The 18,241-nt window shown below is 37.2% G+C and overlaps 1 protein-coding gene across 3 annotated transcripts in view; it reads left to right on the top strand.

Annotated features, from left to right (window-relative positions):
• The window catches only part of DEPDC1B (DEP domain containing 1B), an 84,433-nt gene that overhangs the window by 29,775 nt on the left and 36,417 nt on the right, over positions 1-18,241 (top strand). For all 3 annotated transcript variants that reach the window (XM_053223233.1, XM_027041358.2, XM_027041369.2), the window contains 5 exons: positions 5,946-6,081; positions 10,725-10,852; positions 11,496-11,626; positions 13,553-13,600; positions 17,396-17,536. In XM_053223233.1, coding sequence (XP_053079208.1) covers positions 5,946-6,081; positions 10,725-10,852; positions 11,496-11,626; positions 13,553-13,600; positions 17,396-17,536 — 584 coding nt within the window. The remainder of the gene's footprint in view (positions 1-5,945; positions 6,082-10,724; positions 10,853-11,495; positions 11,627-13,552; positions 13,601-17,395; positions 17,537-18,241) is intronic.

Genomic DNA, 18,241 nt, shown 5'->3' with positions numbered 1-18,241 from the left:
CTTTTATTACTGAAAGTCAGAGAGATATTTTCTTATATTGTATTCTAAATTTTAAGGTTTTTACCGATGATTTTTATTCATGGTGTGAATTTGGGATTGTTCTGGTATTCTTATTCTGAGAAACAACCTATCTCAAACATTAGTGGCTTTAAGCATTTTATTCTGCTCATAATTTTGTGTCAAGAATTGAGAAAGAGCACATCTGGTAGTTTGCCCATTACCCATAAAGCATCAGTTGGGCTGCACAATTCACTTCCAAGATGACTTCTTTCTCTGCTCAGAGTTGTGGTTGGTGCCTTTGTGCTTCTTGGCCCCTCTCTCTTTTCACATGAGGTTTGATCGTATTGGGCATTTTCACATGGGTTATACTTTTCATGACATGATGGTGTTAGGGTGGTCACTATTCTTATATGGTGGCTGGCTTCCAAGAGGTTATGTCCCAAGAATGAGCATCCCAAGAGCAAGTATTTACAATAGGCTAAAAGAGGAAACTGCCTGCTAGGTAAGGTCTATTCCTGGAATCAGCAAAGTGTCACTTCTGCCATATTCTATTTGTCAAAGCAGCCAAAGGGCCTGTTCACATTCAAAGAGGTAGAGAAATCATCTCATCCTGTTGAATATTTGACCTCATCAAAGTTACACTGAGGAAGAGTCACACTGGGGAAGGATGGGCAATACTGTTGTGGCCATTCTTGCAAAATACACTTTGGCCACAATGGCATTCATTGGCAAACTGCATTCATCCTCTGCATCATGACTCTCTAAATTTGTCCCATTATGGCATCACATAAAACAGTGTTAGCCCATAGCACTTCTAAAATGCAGTTGAACATCTGTCTGCCATTCCTTGATTAGCGCCAGTTCTGCTTCCTGTGAGTGATGGTACATGGTTCCTGGCTCTTCCCCCTAGAGTCTTGTCTCTGCACACTTAGTCATTTTTCCTTTTCCATAAAAAATGGCTCATGTTTGCAGTGAAATAACTTTCTGATAAACTTCCCGCTTACAGAAGCGTGAGATTCTTGACTGGTTTTTTGCATTTTGAACTGTTCACTTTTTAGTCCAAGTGGATGGTGATTCTGCTAGTATTAGTGTCTTAAAAGTGCTGTGGCTTTTCTGTGAATTTTATTTTGATTTATTCCATTAGACAAAAGTCACACAAGTGTCTTTGAAACAGGCTCTTTTCTCCCTGGGCTACTTATATGTCTGCCATGATACAACACCTTCAAGATTCTTAATTTCTAACTTTAACCAAGATGATCTGTAAGGTACTGCCTTAAATCTTTTTAAGGTTATAGTAAAAGTCTTTTATAGCCACGCATGCAACTACCCAAGGACTATGTCTTACTAGAAACATCTTGAATTTGATATTGGTTGTAAGGCCATTTTACTTTGAGAACCTTTTGTTGAGAGAGACTGGGGATGAGAGATAGTTTTGTTTATGAATCAAGTCATAGCTCTTTTATGTTTCCTTTAAATTCTGCTTAAAATTTGAAGTGGTCATTCTTTAGTTTATCTTTGTCCATCCATACCTGGTTATCAAAACTGAAAGAGACTGGTTGGCACTTTCAACATTCATCTTGGAAAATTCCTTATCCAAATCCACCTTTCGTATTTTCCATGTCACTGCAGGGGACAATTTTGACTGGAATTGTTGCCACTAGGCAACATGGGTCTTTCCTATACCTCCAACCTCAGCCTTCTCACAGCCCTTCCACGTTCCTGTAACAAGTCTCCCTGAGGCTCTTCAGAGGTCCACTGACTGCCTGTTCTGATATAAATAAATTTCTTTTCAGCTTATCTGTTGTTGTGTAACAAAACTATGCCCAAACACAGTGGCTTAAGACAGTTATTGTTTTTACATAATTTTGTGAGGAGTTTGGGAAGTCTTAGCTGGACATTGGCTGGGACTGTTGAGCCTGGAAAATGCACCTCCATGGTGACCTCTGCATGCACAAGTCTGGAACTGCCATATACTTGACCTCAAGTTTCTTTCCATGCAGTGTCTCATCTTCTAGGACCTCTTTTTGATGCTTACGTGCCTTGCAGTATTCTGGTCTCAGAGTACTCCCCCTTCTTTACATGATGGCTAGTCTATAAGAGGGAGTTTGGCAAGAAGCGTGGAAGCTCTTAGAGGCAGGAAGGGCATTCCAGGCCATTTTAAGGCTAATGCCCAGAACTGGCACCCCCCCCCCTTTTTTTTCACACTTGAAGTATAAAATTTATTTCTTAATGATCTGAAGCAAATACAGGCTGTAGAACTGGCACCCTCTTACTCTTGCCATCCTAGTTACTAAAGCCCTTGGAGGGAGTCTCACCCAGAACCAAAAGAGTAGAGAAACACACTCTGCCTCTTGATAGAGTGGTGGCAAGATCACTTGCAGAGAAGCATGTGGGAGGGAAGTGCCTTTGTAAAACATCTTTGGAGGTGCAGTCTACAGCAGGGGTGCAATTTCACGTTTCCCATGTGTGCAACTCTTGGACCAGAACTCTTTATTGAACAGTCCATACATTCTCACTGATCTGTAATGTCTGGTCTGCCATAAACCAGGTTTCTAAATAAATGTGTATGTTTGTTTTAGATTATCTGTCTGGGCCCATGATTTTCCACTGGGGGCCATTTTGCTGGGGACAGTGTCTGGAAATATTTTTGGTTGTCACACTTGGGAGGGTGTGCTACTAGCATCTAGTGGGTGGAGGCCAGGGATGCTGCTAAACAACCTATGGTACACAGGATAGCTCTCCACCACAAGATTATCCAGCCCCAAATGTCAATAGTGCTGAGGCTGAGAATCCATAGTCTATGCCATCAGTATAGCTCTACCATATTATCTTAATTAGCCTTGATAGCTGGTAGGGTAAGTCTCCTCGCTTTGTTTTTCTTCTTTAAGAATGTCTTGATTGTTTTTGGCCTCTTGCATTTCCATGTAAACTTAGAATCAGTTTATCATATTTCATAAGAAACTTTATATTCTAATTAGAATTTCTCTGTAAGTGTATATCTTCATGAGGAATATTTACATTGCCATTTTGCTGTTGAATATTGATATTGAATCTTATTTACCAATATGATACATCTATCAATTTACTTCATTAATGTTTTTCAATAAAGTTTTGTGATGTCCTTATTAAAGGGCTTACAAATCTTTTGTGCAAGATGGTTTGTTCGCATGGCCAGTTAGTTGTGAGTCTTTTAATAAGTTGCTTTCCTCTTTTGGGCCTTGATTTCCATAAGTAAAGAACGTGACAGTTGGATTAGATCATCTGTGACTGCCTTTGAAGCCTGAGAAGACATGATTAAAGTGTTAGAATTAAATGGAAAACTTTCAATACACACAATAAAAACAGTCCATGAGAGGGAGCTCTTCTGCATTTCATCTCTGGCCAGGTGGCTGCAAAGACACCACATCTGTTATTGATCTTCCCAGGGCATCTTCTCAGGGCAAAGGCAGAAAGTGACTCCCTGGTATCTCTTCAAGGAACTGCTGCTGTGGGTTTTGGAAGCTATTACTTGTTTCAGGGTGTGGGAATACAAGAAATGCATTTTGAACCCAGGAGGAAATTTATGGATCATCCAGTTTAATCCCTTTGTTTGACAAATGAATAAACTTAGAGACACTGTTATTTTCCAGAGGACACAAAGACTGTTCCGGAGAGAACTAGGGCTGGAGCACAGGTCAAGTTTTCACACTTTAGTTGACAGAGTTGGGGAATAAGCAGTGGGTGTTAGTGGTGGGGTGGTAGTAGGGATGGTGTTTAAATTTTTTTTAATGTTTATTTTTGAGAGAGGATGTGTGAGAGAGAGAGAGTGGGGGGAGGAGCAGAGAGAGAGAGAGGAGAGTATCCAAAGTGGGCTCTGCACTGACAGCAGAGAGCCTGATGTGGAGCTTGAACTCATGAATTGTGAGGTCATGACCTGACCTGAAGTCGGACGCCTAACCGACTGAGCCATCCAGGCACCCCGGGATGGTGTTTAATTTTTAAAGAACTGAGAAGTGGGTGATCTCCGAATTCCCTGGAGACAATTTGCTACACCACATGTGTGTTTGAATGTGAGAGTGTTTGTGTGTACCTGAGTGTGTGCCTACGTGCTGTACGTTGGCAGTAGGACTTGAGTTATGATTGTTGGCTTCTTAGAAATAAGCTGGCTTAAGTAAAAGCCAGCCTTTACTTAAGGAGTAGGGGCAACTGTGTGGCTCAAGCAGTTAAGTGTCCAACTTTGGCTCGGGTCATGATCTCACTGTTCGTGGGTTTAAGCCGTGCATCTGGCTTTGTGCTGACAGCTAAGAGCCTGGAGCCTGCTTCGGATTCTGTGTCCTTCTCTGTCTGCTTCTACCCTGCTCGCACTCTGTCTTTCTATCTCTCAAAAATAAATAAAACATTAAAAAAAAGAAGTAGAGTGACTTTTATGGGCTTTAGAGATTTAATTTATATTTTGGAATTGTTTGAAAATGCCTGTCTTTTAACTTGATTAAAACATTTAAGCTTTCGGTTTATTTATCTTTAGTTTGATTTAATGATTTCATTTTTTTTCTCATTGACTTTTCAAATAAAGCAAAGTCATTGCATATTTTTTTCAGAGAAGATGAAACTTATCTTCATTAGCCATCACTTTTTTTTTTTAATGTTTATTTATTTATTTTTTTTGAGAGAGAGCATACAAGTGGGGCATTGAGAGGGGGAGACACAGAATCCGAAGCAGGCTCCAGGCTCTGAGCTGTTAGCACAGAGCCGGACTCAGGGCTCAAACCCAGGACTACAAGATTATGACCTGAGCCAAAGTTGGACGCTTAACAACTGAGTCACCCAGGTGCCTCTAGCCATCCCTTTCAAGTCTATTGTGACTATTTTTGAAATGTTGCTTCATAGTGCTTATTACTTGTGATTCTTCTGATTCACCTCAATACAAACTCTTTTGGTAAACTATAGGCATTTGAAAACTATTTCTGTCTTCATTTGCCTTAGGAATAAGATCTTTCTAGTTTATTTGGATTATTTTTCCTACAGGTATCATGGATAAGATTTTAAACCTTTATTTTGGCTTAAATAAATGAAAAGTAAACTACCTACTGACTTCCATGTCAACATGAAGAACTAGAGATCTTGTGTTACCTTTTCAATGTCCTGCAGCCTGTCTTTTTCTAACAAACTAACAAGAACAGTTACTCTGAGGAAAGTATGTATTTAGTTACCTTTCTATTGTTGTTTATCAGGTATGGCCTAGCCTGATTTAAGGAGAGTTAGCGTATTTAGGCTTCTCTGTGTTGGTCCAAGGAGTGATGTTGCCAATGACTTGGCGGTATGGGGACAGAGGAGGGGATCAAAAGGCAGAAGGACACTGGGCAGCTTTCACCTCCTCCAGGACTGAGGCTTCCATCTCACTGTGAAGTGTTCCATATTCAAGGGAAAGAGGATTGATTAATCTTCTTTTGAAATAGTTATAAAAATGAACATTAGGGTAAAAGATTCTTGTGCTGATATGCTCTTCCTCAGCAAGTAGCGCTGAACATTCATCGGTCCATATTTTCTTTTGCATACGTACCACCTAGACATTTCAGAGAGTTGTGAGGTACTAAGGATTTCCAGCTGGGTGAAAGAACTGGCTTGCTCCAGCAGTCCATTAAGAACATCTTTATTCGTGAAAATCATTTGATAAGAGAACAACTTTTATTTATTTATTTAATAATGTGTCACAGGTTTGATTCCTGTTTTCATAAATGTTTTCTAGTAGACATAATGAATGAATTTTGAAAAAAATCGTATGTTGGGCATAGTGAGCCATGTGTAATAATTTGAGCATTCATACTCTGATTGATAGTGAGAATTCCATTATCTGAAGTTTGGAATTATTACATAAATTATCAAGGACAGAAGAAATGGGGGCTATTGTTAAAATATCTGTGTCTCCCATTGACTGAAATAATAGAGATTTCCTTCTTGGTTTTTAGGTTTCCTCCTTCCTCACCCCTGAAACCATATCCAAAGAAGCCTACATACCAAAAAGATGCTATAAAATTTCCAGAATGGAATGACCCCCCACCAGGGACTTCACAAGAGAACATCCCAGTGAGGCCACTTGTGATGGTAAGTGTGTTACTAAAAGAGTGGGTGGGATGGTCGGGGCGGAGTGGGGCGATGGTGGTGGCAGTGGCTGGGGCGGGTCTAGCAGCTACCAGAAATAGGATATGATCTGTGAACCACCAGCCTTAGTCTTTTTTCTACTGGTCCCTTAGGAACAATGGTCTGAAAGTACTTTAAAATATCTTAGGTGTCAGTAGCTGAGAGAACAGTGACAAGGAAAGATTAGCTGTTGAACTCTTGCCTGTTGAGGCTTTGGCATATATATGGTACCTATTTTCATATGTTCAGAACAAGTAGGTTTATGTGACAACTCCCTTATAATCTCATTCTCTTGTGTTCTAGAATTTACTCTTTTGCCTCTTTGTCTCCTGGATTTTGTTCTATTACTAGTTGAGAGTGAGAAGGTTAGGATGTGAAGTATTGTGGAATGACCCCTGACACTATAGATGATCAAAGGTAGATTCTGTTAGTTTTGGAAAACCTAAGCTTATTGTTGAATAATCTAATTTTTTTGGTATCCTTTTTCATTAAAATATTCCCAGTAGAAAACTACCATGATTGAGACGATGCTAAAAGATAAAATACAAAGAAAAACTTTTATATGGCAGTTTTTAAGAATTGTACTCACACCAGTGTTTTAAGTTAGTCTAGTCCAATAGGACTAGATGTCCAGTTCATACGTTTGTTTGCGAAGATGGGATGTAAACATTTTTAGGCAATGTAATTAAAAGAAAAAACACTTAAAGAGATTGTATTTTCAGTTTGAAGAGAATAGCTAAGAAGCTTAGGCTTTATCAAAGATAATTCTGGAAAGAGAGTGGCACCAGTAACAGAAATAAGGACTCCTTTAAGGACTTGCAGGTTTGTCAGTCAGGATGGTGATGAATTTGGTTTTAAATATGATTGGTGATAAACCTGGCTTATCTTAAATGGAAATGTCTCATAGGCAGATGGAGATAATGATCCTGGAACTTAAAGGCAAGATCATATTTGGAAGTCATTAATTAATTTATTTATTCAACAAAGATAATATTGAATCAGCGTCTACTGTGTGCCATGAATTGTGCTAGGCTCCACAGACACAGTAATATGTGATACAGTTTTTACTCTAAAAAGGCTCATAGTCTAGTGAAGCATACAGTACCAAAATAGATAATTAGAAAACAGAGTCAAGTGACTTAGGGTATTTGAGGACTTTTAATTAATTCCTAATAAGGAGTACTTGATTGAGGTCTAGTTGATAGTTTCTGTCCCAGAGAAAATTAGAATATAAGTTCCATGAGATCAGGTACATTTTTTTCTTTTAACATTTGCATTTAAACATCTGATATGACCCCATTGGCAGAGTGGCTATTCAACAGACATTTTTTTCATTATAAGGTCTTCAGTGCTGTTTATACAAAGGAGATAAAATCCCGTAAATTAGTATGTATTTATGTCATCGATAATAACTACTTTCCTTTTCTATTCCACTTGGTTCTATGAAGTTGGAATATTCCTGGTATCACCTGCAGAAGACCAAATGCTCATTAGCATACTTTATTGCCCTAGTGACAATGACTTCTGTCTTTTCTTGTCATTTTCTAATTTTTCAGGAGCCCTGAAGTGGTAGACCAATGTTCTAGATTCATCAACCATTTTAGCCCAAAGCTTATCCTTTCCCAGGTCATCTGTACCTGTATTTGTTTTGATGCTTTTGTCTCACCTTCTCTTTCTTATACATCCCCCTTAATTCAAATGGTAGAGGTTTGAGCTCCCTGCTCATTGTAATTCCAGCAAAGCTTAGGCTGCTACCTCTTGAGCATGGTTCACAGGAAGAATGGCAGAGCAGGATCTGTGTCCCCGCTTGGGCCTTGGTGTAGGTTTTAGAATGAGGAGGTTATTAGTCAATAAAGAAATGTCATCTTTCTTAAAAAGAACTTCAACTCATCATTTATTTCTATTTTACTTTCCCTGTTTCTATCTTTGCTTCCTCTTTGCTCGGTGGTTTTTTTGTTTTATCCTGTCTTTTCTCTTGCCTAGCCACTTACACAGTTAAAAAATAAAATAATAAAATGAAACCGTTGTGTTTGCTGAGGGGCAGAATAGTATGGAAAGTAAGATTGTGCACTCTGGAGCGAGTCGACCGGGTTTGGATCTTGGCTCTTCCATTTACTATTTATTTGGACTTGTTTCTCTGTTTTAGTCACTGTGTTTGTGTCTCAGTTTTCTTATTGGTGAAACTGAGATGATAATAGTACCCTCTGAGGTAGGCTTGTTGTGAGAATCAGGTGAGTTCATATCTATAAAGTGCTTAGAATGGTGTCTGGCCCACAGGTAGTCAGTAACTTAACTGCTATTGCTGTAATTCACTTATTCAATAGAATTGTTTTCAGGTAGAGATGAAAAAAAAAATCACCCATGATATCATCCAGAGAGAAGTAATATTAACATTTTTCTTCCGTATCCTTTTTTCTGTACACATTTTTACCTCCAAAAGGAGATCATGTTGAGTTTTTTGTGGCCTGTGTTCTTCACTTACAATAATGTTTTGCTTCTTTTTTCATGTTATTATTTAAAAAAAAAATTTTTTTTTAATGTTTATTTTTGAGACAGAGAGAGACAGAGCATGAACGGGAGAGGGTCAGTGAGAGAGGGAGACACAGAATCCAAAGCTCCAGGCTCCTCCAGGCTCCTCCAGGCTCCGAGCTGTCAGCACAGAGCCCGACGCGGGGCTCAAACTCACAAACCACGATATCATGAGCTGAGTTGAAGTTGGACACTCAACCGACTGAGCCACCCAGACGCCCCATCATGTTATTATTTTTAAGTTTATTTATTTTGAGAGAGAGAGAGAACAAGTGTACAAGCAGGGAAGGGACAGAGAGAGAAGGAGAGAGAGAGAGAGAGAGAGACACAGAGAGAGAGAGACAGAAAGAGAGAAAGAGAAGAGAAGAGAGAGAATCCCATGCAGATTTTATACTGTCAGAACAGAGCCCGATGAGGGGCTTGGACTCATGAATCGTGAGATCATGACCTGAGCCAAAATTATGAGTCGGATGTTTAACCAACTGAGTTACCCAGTCACCCCCTTTTTTCATGTTATTAAACATTTGACATCATATTTAGTATCTGTATCTTGTCTAATATAAAAGCACTACAGTTTATGTATCTAGTCCCTTACTGTTAGTATATACCATGTTTCTAGCTTTCTGGTAAACAATGTAATGAGCAATGTCTTTACAGATAATTAGTTGAGTATGTCCATGGTATTTCTTTAAGATAACCTTTCGGAGGCGCCTGGGTGGCTCGGTCAGTTAAGCGTCTGACTTTGGCTCAGGTCATGATCTCACGGTTTGAGTTCGAGCCCTGCATCGGGCTGTGTGCTGACAGTTCAGAGCCTGGAGCCTGCTTCAGATTCTGTGTCTCCCTCTCTCTCTGACCCTCCCTCACTTGTGTTCTCTCTCTGTCTCTCAAAAATGAATAAATGTAAGAAAAAATTTTTTTTATAAAAGGTAACTTTTGGAAGTAGATTTTTTTGTGTGTGTGTTGCCTAGTGGCAATTTTTTTAAATATGAAATTTATTGTCAAATTGGTTTCCATACAACACCCAGTGCTCATCCCAACAGGTGCCCTCCTCAATATGCCTCAACCACCCTTCCCTCCCTCCCACCCCCCATCAACCCTCAGTTTGTTCTCAGTTGGAAGTAGATTTTCTAGGCAAATGCAACAATTTACATGCCTGCCTTCAAAAATGAACACCTAATTTAATTTAGATACTTAAAAAAAATTCACAAATCCACATGGTCTTCGACTTTCTTTTGTAATTCAGTAATTCTCTAAAAACAAAATCATAAAACAACTTTCTGGCTCCTTTCATCCAAATTTGTAAGATTTTTCTGTAATGATACTTTTGTAAAAAACTATTACAGAAAATCTTTATAAGTGATTTCTTACATGTTTTGTCTGTAAAACCTCAGTGTTTCTCTTTGTGATTATAAAAGGAAGTTTTAAGAATTAAACGTTTAGTAGACTATGTGAGAAAGGAGATACTAAGAATGTTGAACTGGTAAAGCTGTGTGGCTTTGAGCAAATTATTTAACCTCTCTGAATTTTAGTTTTTCTTCCTACTGTCTCAGTTTTCCGGGGAGCTCTTGTTTTTTCTGCCTTCTGCAGTTGCCTAAGATCTGGGGGCTGCTCTTCAAATTGTACTTATTTGATTTTTGCTTATAAAAAATAGAGAGTTCTTGAAAGTAATAGACTTTAATTTTGTTTTAAACAATCACTCAGTTTGGGCAGCGTGTGAATATGGATAGGTATTCTTTTTTTTTTTTTTTTTTGGATAGGTATTCTTTGACTTAATTTTGAATTAATACAATTTTATTTCATGGCTACCTCGTTGATTAGTTGAAATTCCCACAGGAAAAAAAATAGCTAGTCAATGTCATGTTTATTGCTATAGTTCTTTTGCAATTTACAAATACTCATTTATAATATGACCTGATCTTTAACAGTTATACTTCTCTGCAGTCAGTACAAAGAAAGTTAGTTTATATTTCTAGTTAGTATTTTAAATCAAATTACAAATAACCAAGTCAAAGAAATTTCTCATACTACTGCCTGTTGAAATATTTATTCTGTTTTTCTTTGTACTCTCCCCCAATTAGAACTCTGAGATGTGGTTCAAGCGTCACAGTATTGCTATTGGAGAGGTGCCGGCCTGCCGTCTTGTCTACCGCAGACAGCTGACGGAGGCCAATGTAGAAGAGATATGGAAGTCTATGACATTATCATAGTATGTGCATTTGATATTAATGAGAACTTTCAGTGTTTTTTTTTTTTTTTTTTTGTGGTTTGCTTCTCTACTACTCTCTGCATATTTAATTTTCTGAAATTATGTGTTAAAAGCTTAACTTTGCATTATTTGCAGCTATGCTGCTTAGCAAACATAATTTAACTGAATTCTGGGAATTTTCTCTTGTCATTTATAGGACAGTTAAGAATAGAAGTTTAAAAGTTCTTCAACTTTCTAGTAACACTGAAGTTTTATGTTTAATGAAACAGTGGTAAATTTCATCTCCTAGATACTTGCTGTACTATAGGTAATTAAGGTAAATGATGTTACAAAGCATTTTCTTTCCCTCACAAACGTGTACTAATAGCAGTTTCTCATCATTGGATAAGCTATTTTCTGTTTTTATCGTATCTTATGAAATCTTTTTCCTGGCATTGAAGGTGTTATGTTAAATTAGTGAAGCAACATGTTAATGACCCAAGGATCTTTTAAATTTGTTTTGTCATATTTACTTTCTAGCCTTTTTGCCAAAGATTGTATAAAATGCCTAAAAGCAGCACATTTTGAAGATTGATCTTTTACATGCCGGGTTTTTGGGTAATAATGATTTTTTAAAGTAATTAATTATCATTTATCTTTTCAGTTTACAGAAAGTCCTTGGCCTGGATTCTTTGGAAGAAGTCTTAGATATTAAACTGGTCAACTCCAAGTTCATCATCCATAATGTATATAGTGTGAGCAAGCAGGGAGTTGTCATCCTTGATGACAAGTCAAGTAAGTGCATAAAAACCACTGTGGTCCCATTTGATCCACTATGCTGGCTGCACAGCTCCCTCAGCTTCTTTTTGACCATTCCTCAAACCCTCAATGAAGGTACCTCCTCAGTATGTATAGCCTTCTCTCACTTTCATGCCTTTTAAATGATTGTGTGCATAAAGGAGATGTCATGGAAAGTCAGAGCCTCAGCACAGTCCATCCAGAGGCTAGTTCAATGTTAGTCACACTGGGCATTAAGTGGTTCTATATTATTCACAGAAAATCCCTGAAAAGTAGGTAAGTTTAAGACCTGAGTGCTTAAGTCAGTTAGAACTGGGTCTTGGAGATTAATTTTAGGTTTCAGGTGAGTTTGACTGATTTTAGGTTCTCCCCAACCTTTTCATTATGGAGTCTCTGTGGTAGATTTTCCAGAATAGTCTTGGTTTATGTCGGTTTTTTTTTTTTTTTTTTTTTTTTTTTTAAATAATAAGGGTAGTTCTGTAAATGCTGAAGGTGCTTCAATTTTTTTTATACCTTTTATTCCAAGCCAGTTTGCAAATCAGGAAAAAAAGACATTAGGCAGCTGCCTATCCTCTTGTTTTGTTTGGAAAAATGAGGTCATGGTACCCATGGTGGGCCAGAATCCCCGAACTGATTTACTGATTTTAAAGCTTACTTCGCTTGGATCAGGGATGGACCAGAATTAGATGGGTTTTTTGAATAGTTCTTCCTTTACTTCCAACCCTTGGTCCTGGAAATAGCTGGAACTAGAATGACCTTTGGATGTGGGAAGATGGTATAGTACTTTTGGGTTTTTATAAATTATTATTAAATTTAGAGCTGGAGTCTCCTGGGCAACAAGATGGAACTCTACCAGAAGGAGCCTCAGCAGCTGTGAGAGGGGAAGAGGTTTTTCTAGGCCATGTTTCCTGACAGGAACAGAATGTGTCATTGAAACTTGAAACACTTCTTTCATATAGTCCCTGTATTGGGAATGAAGGACATTAAGGAAACAAACGAATTTGTGACCTTGTGAGTTGTCGGGTTAATATCAACATATAAAATTAACTTACATAGAATGATGGAGGTATTGCCTTTGAAATATATCTAAAATCCTTCCACATTCTTTGAGTGCAGCAAACATGAATACTTTTACCTACCAGTTAGATGACCAGTCATCTTTTGTCTTATCAAGTTCTTCAAAAGAAGAGCCTCAGGTTCATTAGATCTAACACAGTTCAGCCAGTATCTTTGTAGTTTTTAGAAAGTGGAGAAGGGGAAGCATGAGTGATGGTCCATCTCATCAGAGGTCCATCTCATCAAAGGAGGAGAGAGACTCCAGAAAAAAGGCTCAGCTGGGACTTTTTGTAGCCGTGTTAACAATTATTATTTTAAGACTGTCCTAAAAGAGGTAGCCTATATTAGTATGTCAGTAGCACTTTCTTGCCCTGAAACATTTTGAAAATTGAAATGTGTAAAATGATGCTTATATTGGACATTGGACATACAGAATTCACCTTTTTTTTTTTTAAGCTGTTTGCTGAACTGAATTCACAAATACAATTGATAACTAATATTTTTGCTTTTTCTGTTTTTTCTTTTCCTTCTTTAATTCCTAGGATAACTGATCTGTTAGTTTGCTTCTTTGGAATAAACTGTCAGATGTATACTTTTCACCAAAGCTTCAAAAGGTGCATCTTATCCTTAGAGAAATTTGTAGGCATGATTTATAAAAGCATATTGGAACACTGCTGCAAAAGAAAAATTTCCATGTTTTTAAAACATTCGGCTATATTAATAGGTGATTTGTGGTTTGCGATTGGCAGATAGGTTTCATATTATTTGGGCAAGTTATATATTCTTAGGATACTATGTATGTATATAATTCTTTGAGTTATATGCAGTTGAGTAAAATACCTTCTTTTTATTTTCATTTCTCTGCAGAAGAACTTCCTTATTGGGTACTGTCAGCTATGAAGTGTTTGGCAAATTGTAAGTACTAATTATCCTCCAGTTTTATGAGATTAACAGAAATTAGTGCCCTGAATTAGAAAATATTTTTGCTCAATGGCCTGAACATTGATTTGACACCTGTGAGACTGGCAGTTAATTATTTTGGGACTTGTGTGCTTTTAGTGATGAATTTGTGACTCGGTGAAAGGGCTGAGTTATAGAACATTTTTAAAGGTATTTTGTGCTTCTTTTTTCTAGTGCATATAATCACACTACAGATTTGCCCATACTACTACTTCTGACTGCTTCATCACAGTAAAGAAAAATTAGTAGTATTGAATATAATATTGTACAGATAGCTGCCTGTTGACTGTTTGCACATTTTTATTTCTAAAGCATGTATTTTATTCCTAAAACATATATCCCTAAATATGCCCTATATTTACATCTCCATTTGCTCAGCAGCTCCTATCTACTATTGGCTTTTTATAGGGCACCAGTTGAAGTGGGAAAGAAATATTTTAGACTAGTCTGACTGATAAGCAGGCTGGTTTGGAAGGAGAAGAACTTGGCGTGCAGAGAAACAAGAAGGGATGTTTCAGTAATTGGATGTAAAACGAAGGGGCTTGGATCACAATGGTCCTTCTGAGGATTTTCATAGGCACCCACAGTCCATTTCACAGGCATGTGATATCCACGTCATCGGATGCTGTAGGCACTGTGAAAAATGTATTATAGTATCCCACTAACATTGCCATTTTTTTCTGGGGATTTTTTAGAAGGGTTAACCCAAAGAAGGGATTCTAATAGTTAATGGCTTAACCCAAACAAGTGATTTTAATGAGAAGAATTCTAGTTCTTTTGCTAATAGTGGTGACATTTGGTCTATGAGGCCTTTAAGCCTCACAGATGGCCTGAGAGAGGTACCTTTTGGGTAGAACTAGCATGTACAGAGACAGGTATAATAAAATTTTGAGTTAGTAGACTCTGAATGATTTATTTAATTGATGTTAGTTTTGTTTGATTATAGAATGAAATTAAGATAACCAGGCAGTTTACTATAGGTAATTCCAGTCATAATATGTGGACAATGATTATATACTATCATTCTGAATATGAATACCAATTATTAGGTTGTATGAAGCCCAAGGTTCTCTGTGTTTAACTATTAAATTTTCATAGGTTTTGGTTAATATTTTGGGACGTCTGAGACGTAGAGTGGTTTTAGCTTGGGAGAGTGCTTTTTATTATTCCCACTCAACCATTTGTAAATTAAATGTAAATTATATCTTTGGACAGTGTTGGCAATGACGAGATAGAAGGTCTAAATGCAAAGTTAAATTACCCATTTCTAAATGCCTGGCAAACCAAGCATTTGTTAATTGATGAACTGGGAAAGAATAGAAGAAGCCAGTATGACAAATCTAGGCTATAATATGTTGTATAATGTATATTAAGGTGGGATTATGATACAGATTTATCAGTGATCAAAACGTTGTGAAGAGTGTAACTTTTCCTGCAAGTAAGATGTATACATAAAGCCACAAAAACTTCTGCAGGAATATTATACTAATTGGAATTACTTATTAATGGAGAGGAAAGATGTAAAGAGCAATTTAATAATGTTCTCCGTGTGTGGTGGTGTTATATTATTAGGTGGAAATTCTTGAGAACAGGGACATGTCTCACATGTATCAAGTGCAGTGTTTTACAGATAGTTGGCATATCCATAAAAATGCTTATTTATGTTTCAAAGACAAAGTGACCAAAAGGCAAGAATATCCTTTTGAATAGTTTTGTGACATTATTAAATTTTCCAAATGCTCCTTGGCCCCTTGAGTTTACTTTGAGTCTATCAAAGTGATGACCTGTTACTTACCCTTCTTATCCTTATTGAGTCTAGATTCCCATTACAGTCATGTAATAGGGAACAAAAAGGATAGGCTGGCTGGTTTATGTGATATTTTGAAGGCTTCTTGCCTCCTTTTCTGTAAATTTCTTGCCTACCTCTTTCTCTCAGGCCCATTGGTAGACCATGTGCACATAGGCCTGCATACTTTCCTTGTCCAGCCTCATGGTTGGCCATAGGATGATGAACTGATACTAAGTATAAAACCAGGTTAACTGTGTCTTCTTTGTGCATGTACATTGCATTCAATAAAAAAAACAAAAAACAAAAAACAAAAACAAAAACAGATACAGACAACTCTTTTCCAAGATCTGTCAGGAATAACATTTATAAAAGCTATTCTGAAGTTCAAGATGATTAAGAAACAGAAGATCTTAGAAATATGGCCTCCTCTCATGGGGCCTACTATGCATTTGCATTTGTATGGAAACTGTTTTTGTTTTGTTTTTGCATATTTTTAGCAAGAATGATGAAATGTTTGTTCAGGGATACAGCTGCTTACAATCAACCGCATACTTATCTTGGGAGGAAGTAATTCACGGCATTATGGATTACTGAGACATTAAACTAATTGTTTCAATGGATGAAGCTTGGAGTATTTCAAAGGAGGAAGCAGGCAAGAATGATGGTTATGTTGGCTGCTAGGTTAACATGGTACCACACAAGAGTCTCTCATAATTTTCATTATTTTAGTCAATCAAATTAAGTTATTTTATGACAAGTGTATACAGAATATTAAAAGGTGAGAGGGTTTTTAAGGAGACCAAGAAAAAGCCATTTTCACTTTGTCCCATTGGCTTTGGGATGTGAAGGCCCAGAATGTTTATCTGTTCTTTTTAGTTTGATCCTTTCTCTTTAGTTACAGTGGTGCTGGAGGAAGGCTTTCTTTTAGTTTTTACTGGCTTTATCTTTCACTCTCCTCTGAGGGTAGAGCTCTGTTTGGATCTAGTTGTTTAGTCTTGTATTCTGCTGGCCCAGAACTGGCCATTGCACTTGCACTGCTTCTCCCTTCCACGCTGTCAGAGCAATTGAGAAGACTGGCCAAACTCTCCCTCATGAGGCTACTTGCCATTTCCCCAAGGCATGGGCAGCTCTGGTTTGTCTCTCCACTTGGCAATGTCAATCTGTAGTCTGTGTGTGGATTCTTGGGGGCATTTACTGCTATATCTGTAGAGGGCTAGGCATTTCTTCTTGTTCCTCTTTGGTCCCAGATACAACTGGATCTTTGCCTTGCTGTCTGCATGGGATATGGCTGGAACCACATTGTTCCAGGCTTCTTATTGGTACCCTAACTTTGGAATATGCTTTGCCTGATATCTTTTAAAGGTTGGTTGGGGATCACATAGAGTTTTACAATCAAAATGAATCACAGGACCCAGTGTAAAATCTCCTTTTTAGAATATCTTTATGAAAAAGAGTGTAAGTTTTTATTAGTCTGAAATAATTTAGTTAGAGGCAGACATCGATTAACTCAACTCTGATTCTAGGATTTCATAATATAGCAATGACAAAATACTAAAAAGCTTTGAAAATTGCTTTATAACTTGTCTATTACATATGTGAGATAATTATCACCTTGGTCAACTGTGTCAAGCCTAGGAAAACATCGAATATTTCAAACAAAATAATCATTGTCTACATTTAATAAAAGTGCCTTTCAGAAGATGTAAAAGAAAGAGTGGGTTTCTCTTAAAATGCAAGTAAGCCATTGATTTTCCTCCTTGTTTTCTAATAGATTTCGATTTAGACATAAAGTATTCATGTAAGCAAATGTATAATGTCCTTTTAAATAACATCAATTTTCCCCATGAAAACCTTTGTGATTTTGAATATCTATACACACCATACATATGCACAGAGACTAATCCTCATAAGTGATCATCCCAGTAATGTTTCTTCTTTCTCTCTTTCTCTTTTTTTAACAGGGCCTAATTGTTCAGATTTGAAGCAGCCTATGTATTTAGGATTTGAAAAGGATGTCTTTAAAACTATAGCAGATTACTATGGTCACTTGAAAGAGCCTCTACTTACATTTCATCTTTTTGATGCCTTTGTCAGTGTATTAGGTAAGTTGGAATATAATGAACGTGTGTCTGTATTATTGATATGGAATCATTTCATTTTCCAGTGTCTTGAGATTTCCATTAGTCAAACCTCCATAGCATTTCTAAAATAAAAATGGATGAGGTGCTTGCCTGGTTACAGTCCTGCTCTGTGAAGGAGGAAAAGAAAATGGTTAAGCTCTGTTAAGAAGCTGAAATCAAGGACCAATAGTTTTTACTTGATAAGAAAGAATAATATGCTATGTGTCACTTTTGTGCAAAACAGTACAACTTCTTTGGTAGAGAAGAATGTCAGTTTGATACTGACTGTTGCATAGATCTACTACTCTGGATGTGCCTTTATGAACAGTCATGTATGGGAGACAGATTTTCATTTAGAAATCTAATTTCTTTTCATAGAAGGAACAGGTTTCTGTAGGGCTATTTGTTATTTGTAACATGAAAAATAAATATAGTAACTTTATCATTCTCTGAAACTTGTTACTATTCTTCACATAGATCTGTATGCCAGAATTTATAGTGTCACAAAAGCAGGGTAGAGAGGAAAAAAAAATCAATGTTATTGCTGTAGGCCTTTGTGGTATTGTTCCTTTCTTCTTGCATATCAGATTTTCCTGTTGCTATTGTGATTGTTCAATAAATATTATTCTTTCATTGTTTGCTTTAATGACCGATCATTGTGTAGATATCATACTCTGTTATGTAAAT

The sequence above is a fragment of the Acinonyx jubatus genome, chromosome A1 (assembly GCF_027475565.1).
Source record: "Acinonyx jubatus isolate Ajub_Pintada_27869175 chromosome A1, VMU_Ajub_asm_v1.0, whole genome shotgun sequence".
Lineage (NCBI taxonomy): Eukaryota > Metazoa > Chordata > Mammalia > Carnivora > Felidae > Acinonyx > Acinonyx jubatus.
The sequence above is the reverse complement of the archived record's forward strand: the minus strand, read 5'-3'. Positions and strand labels throughout refer to the sequence as shown.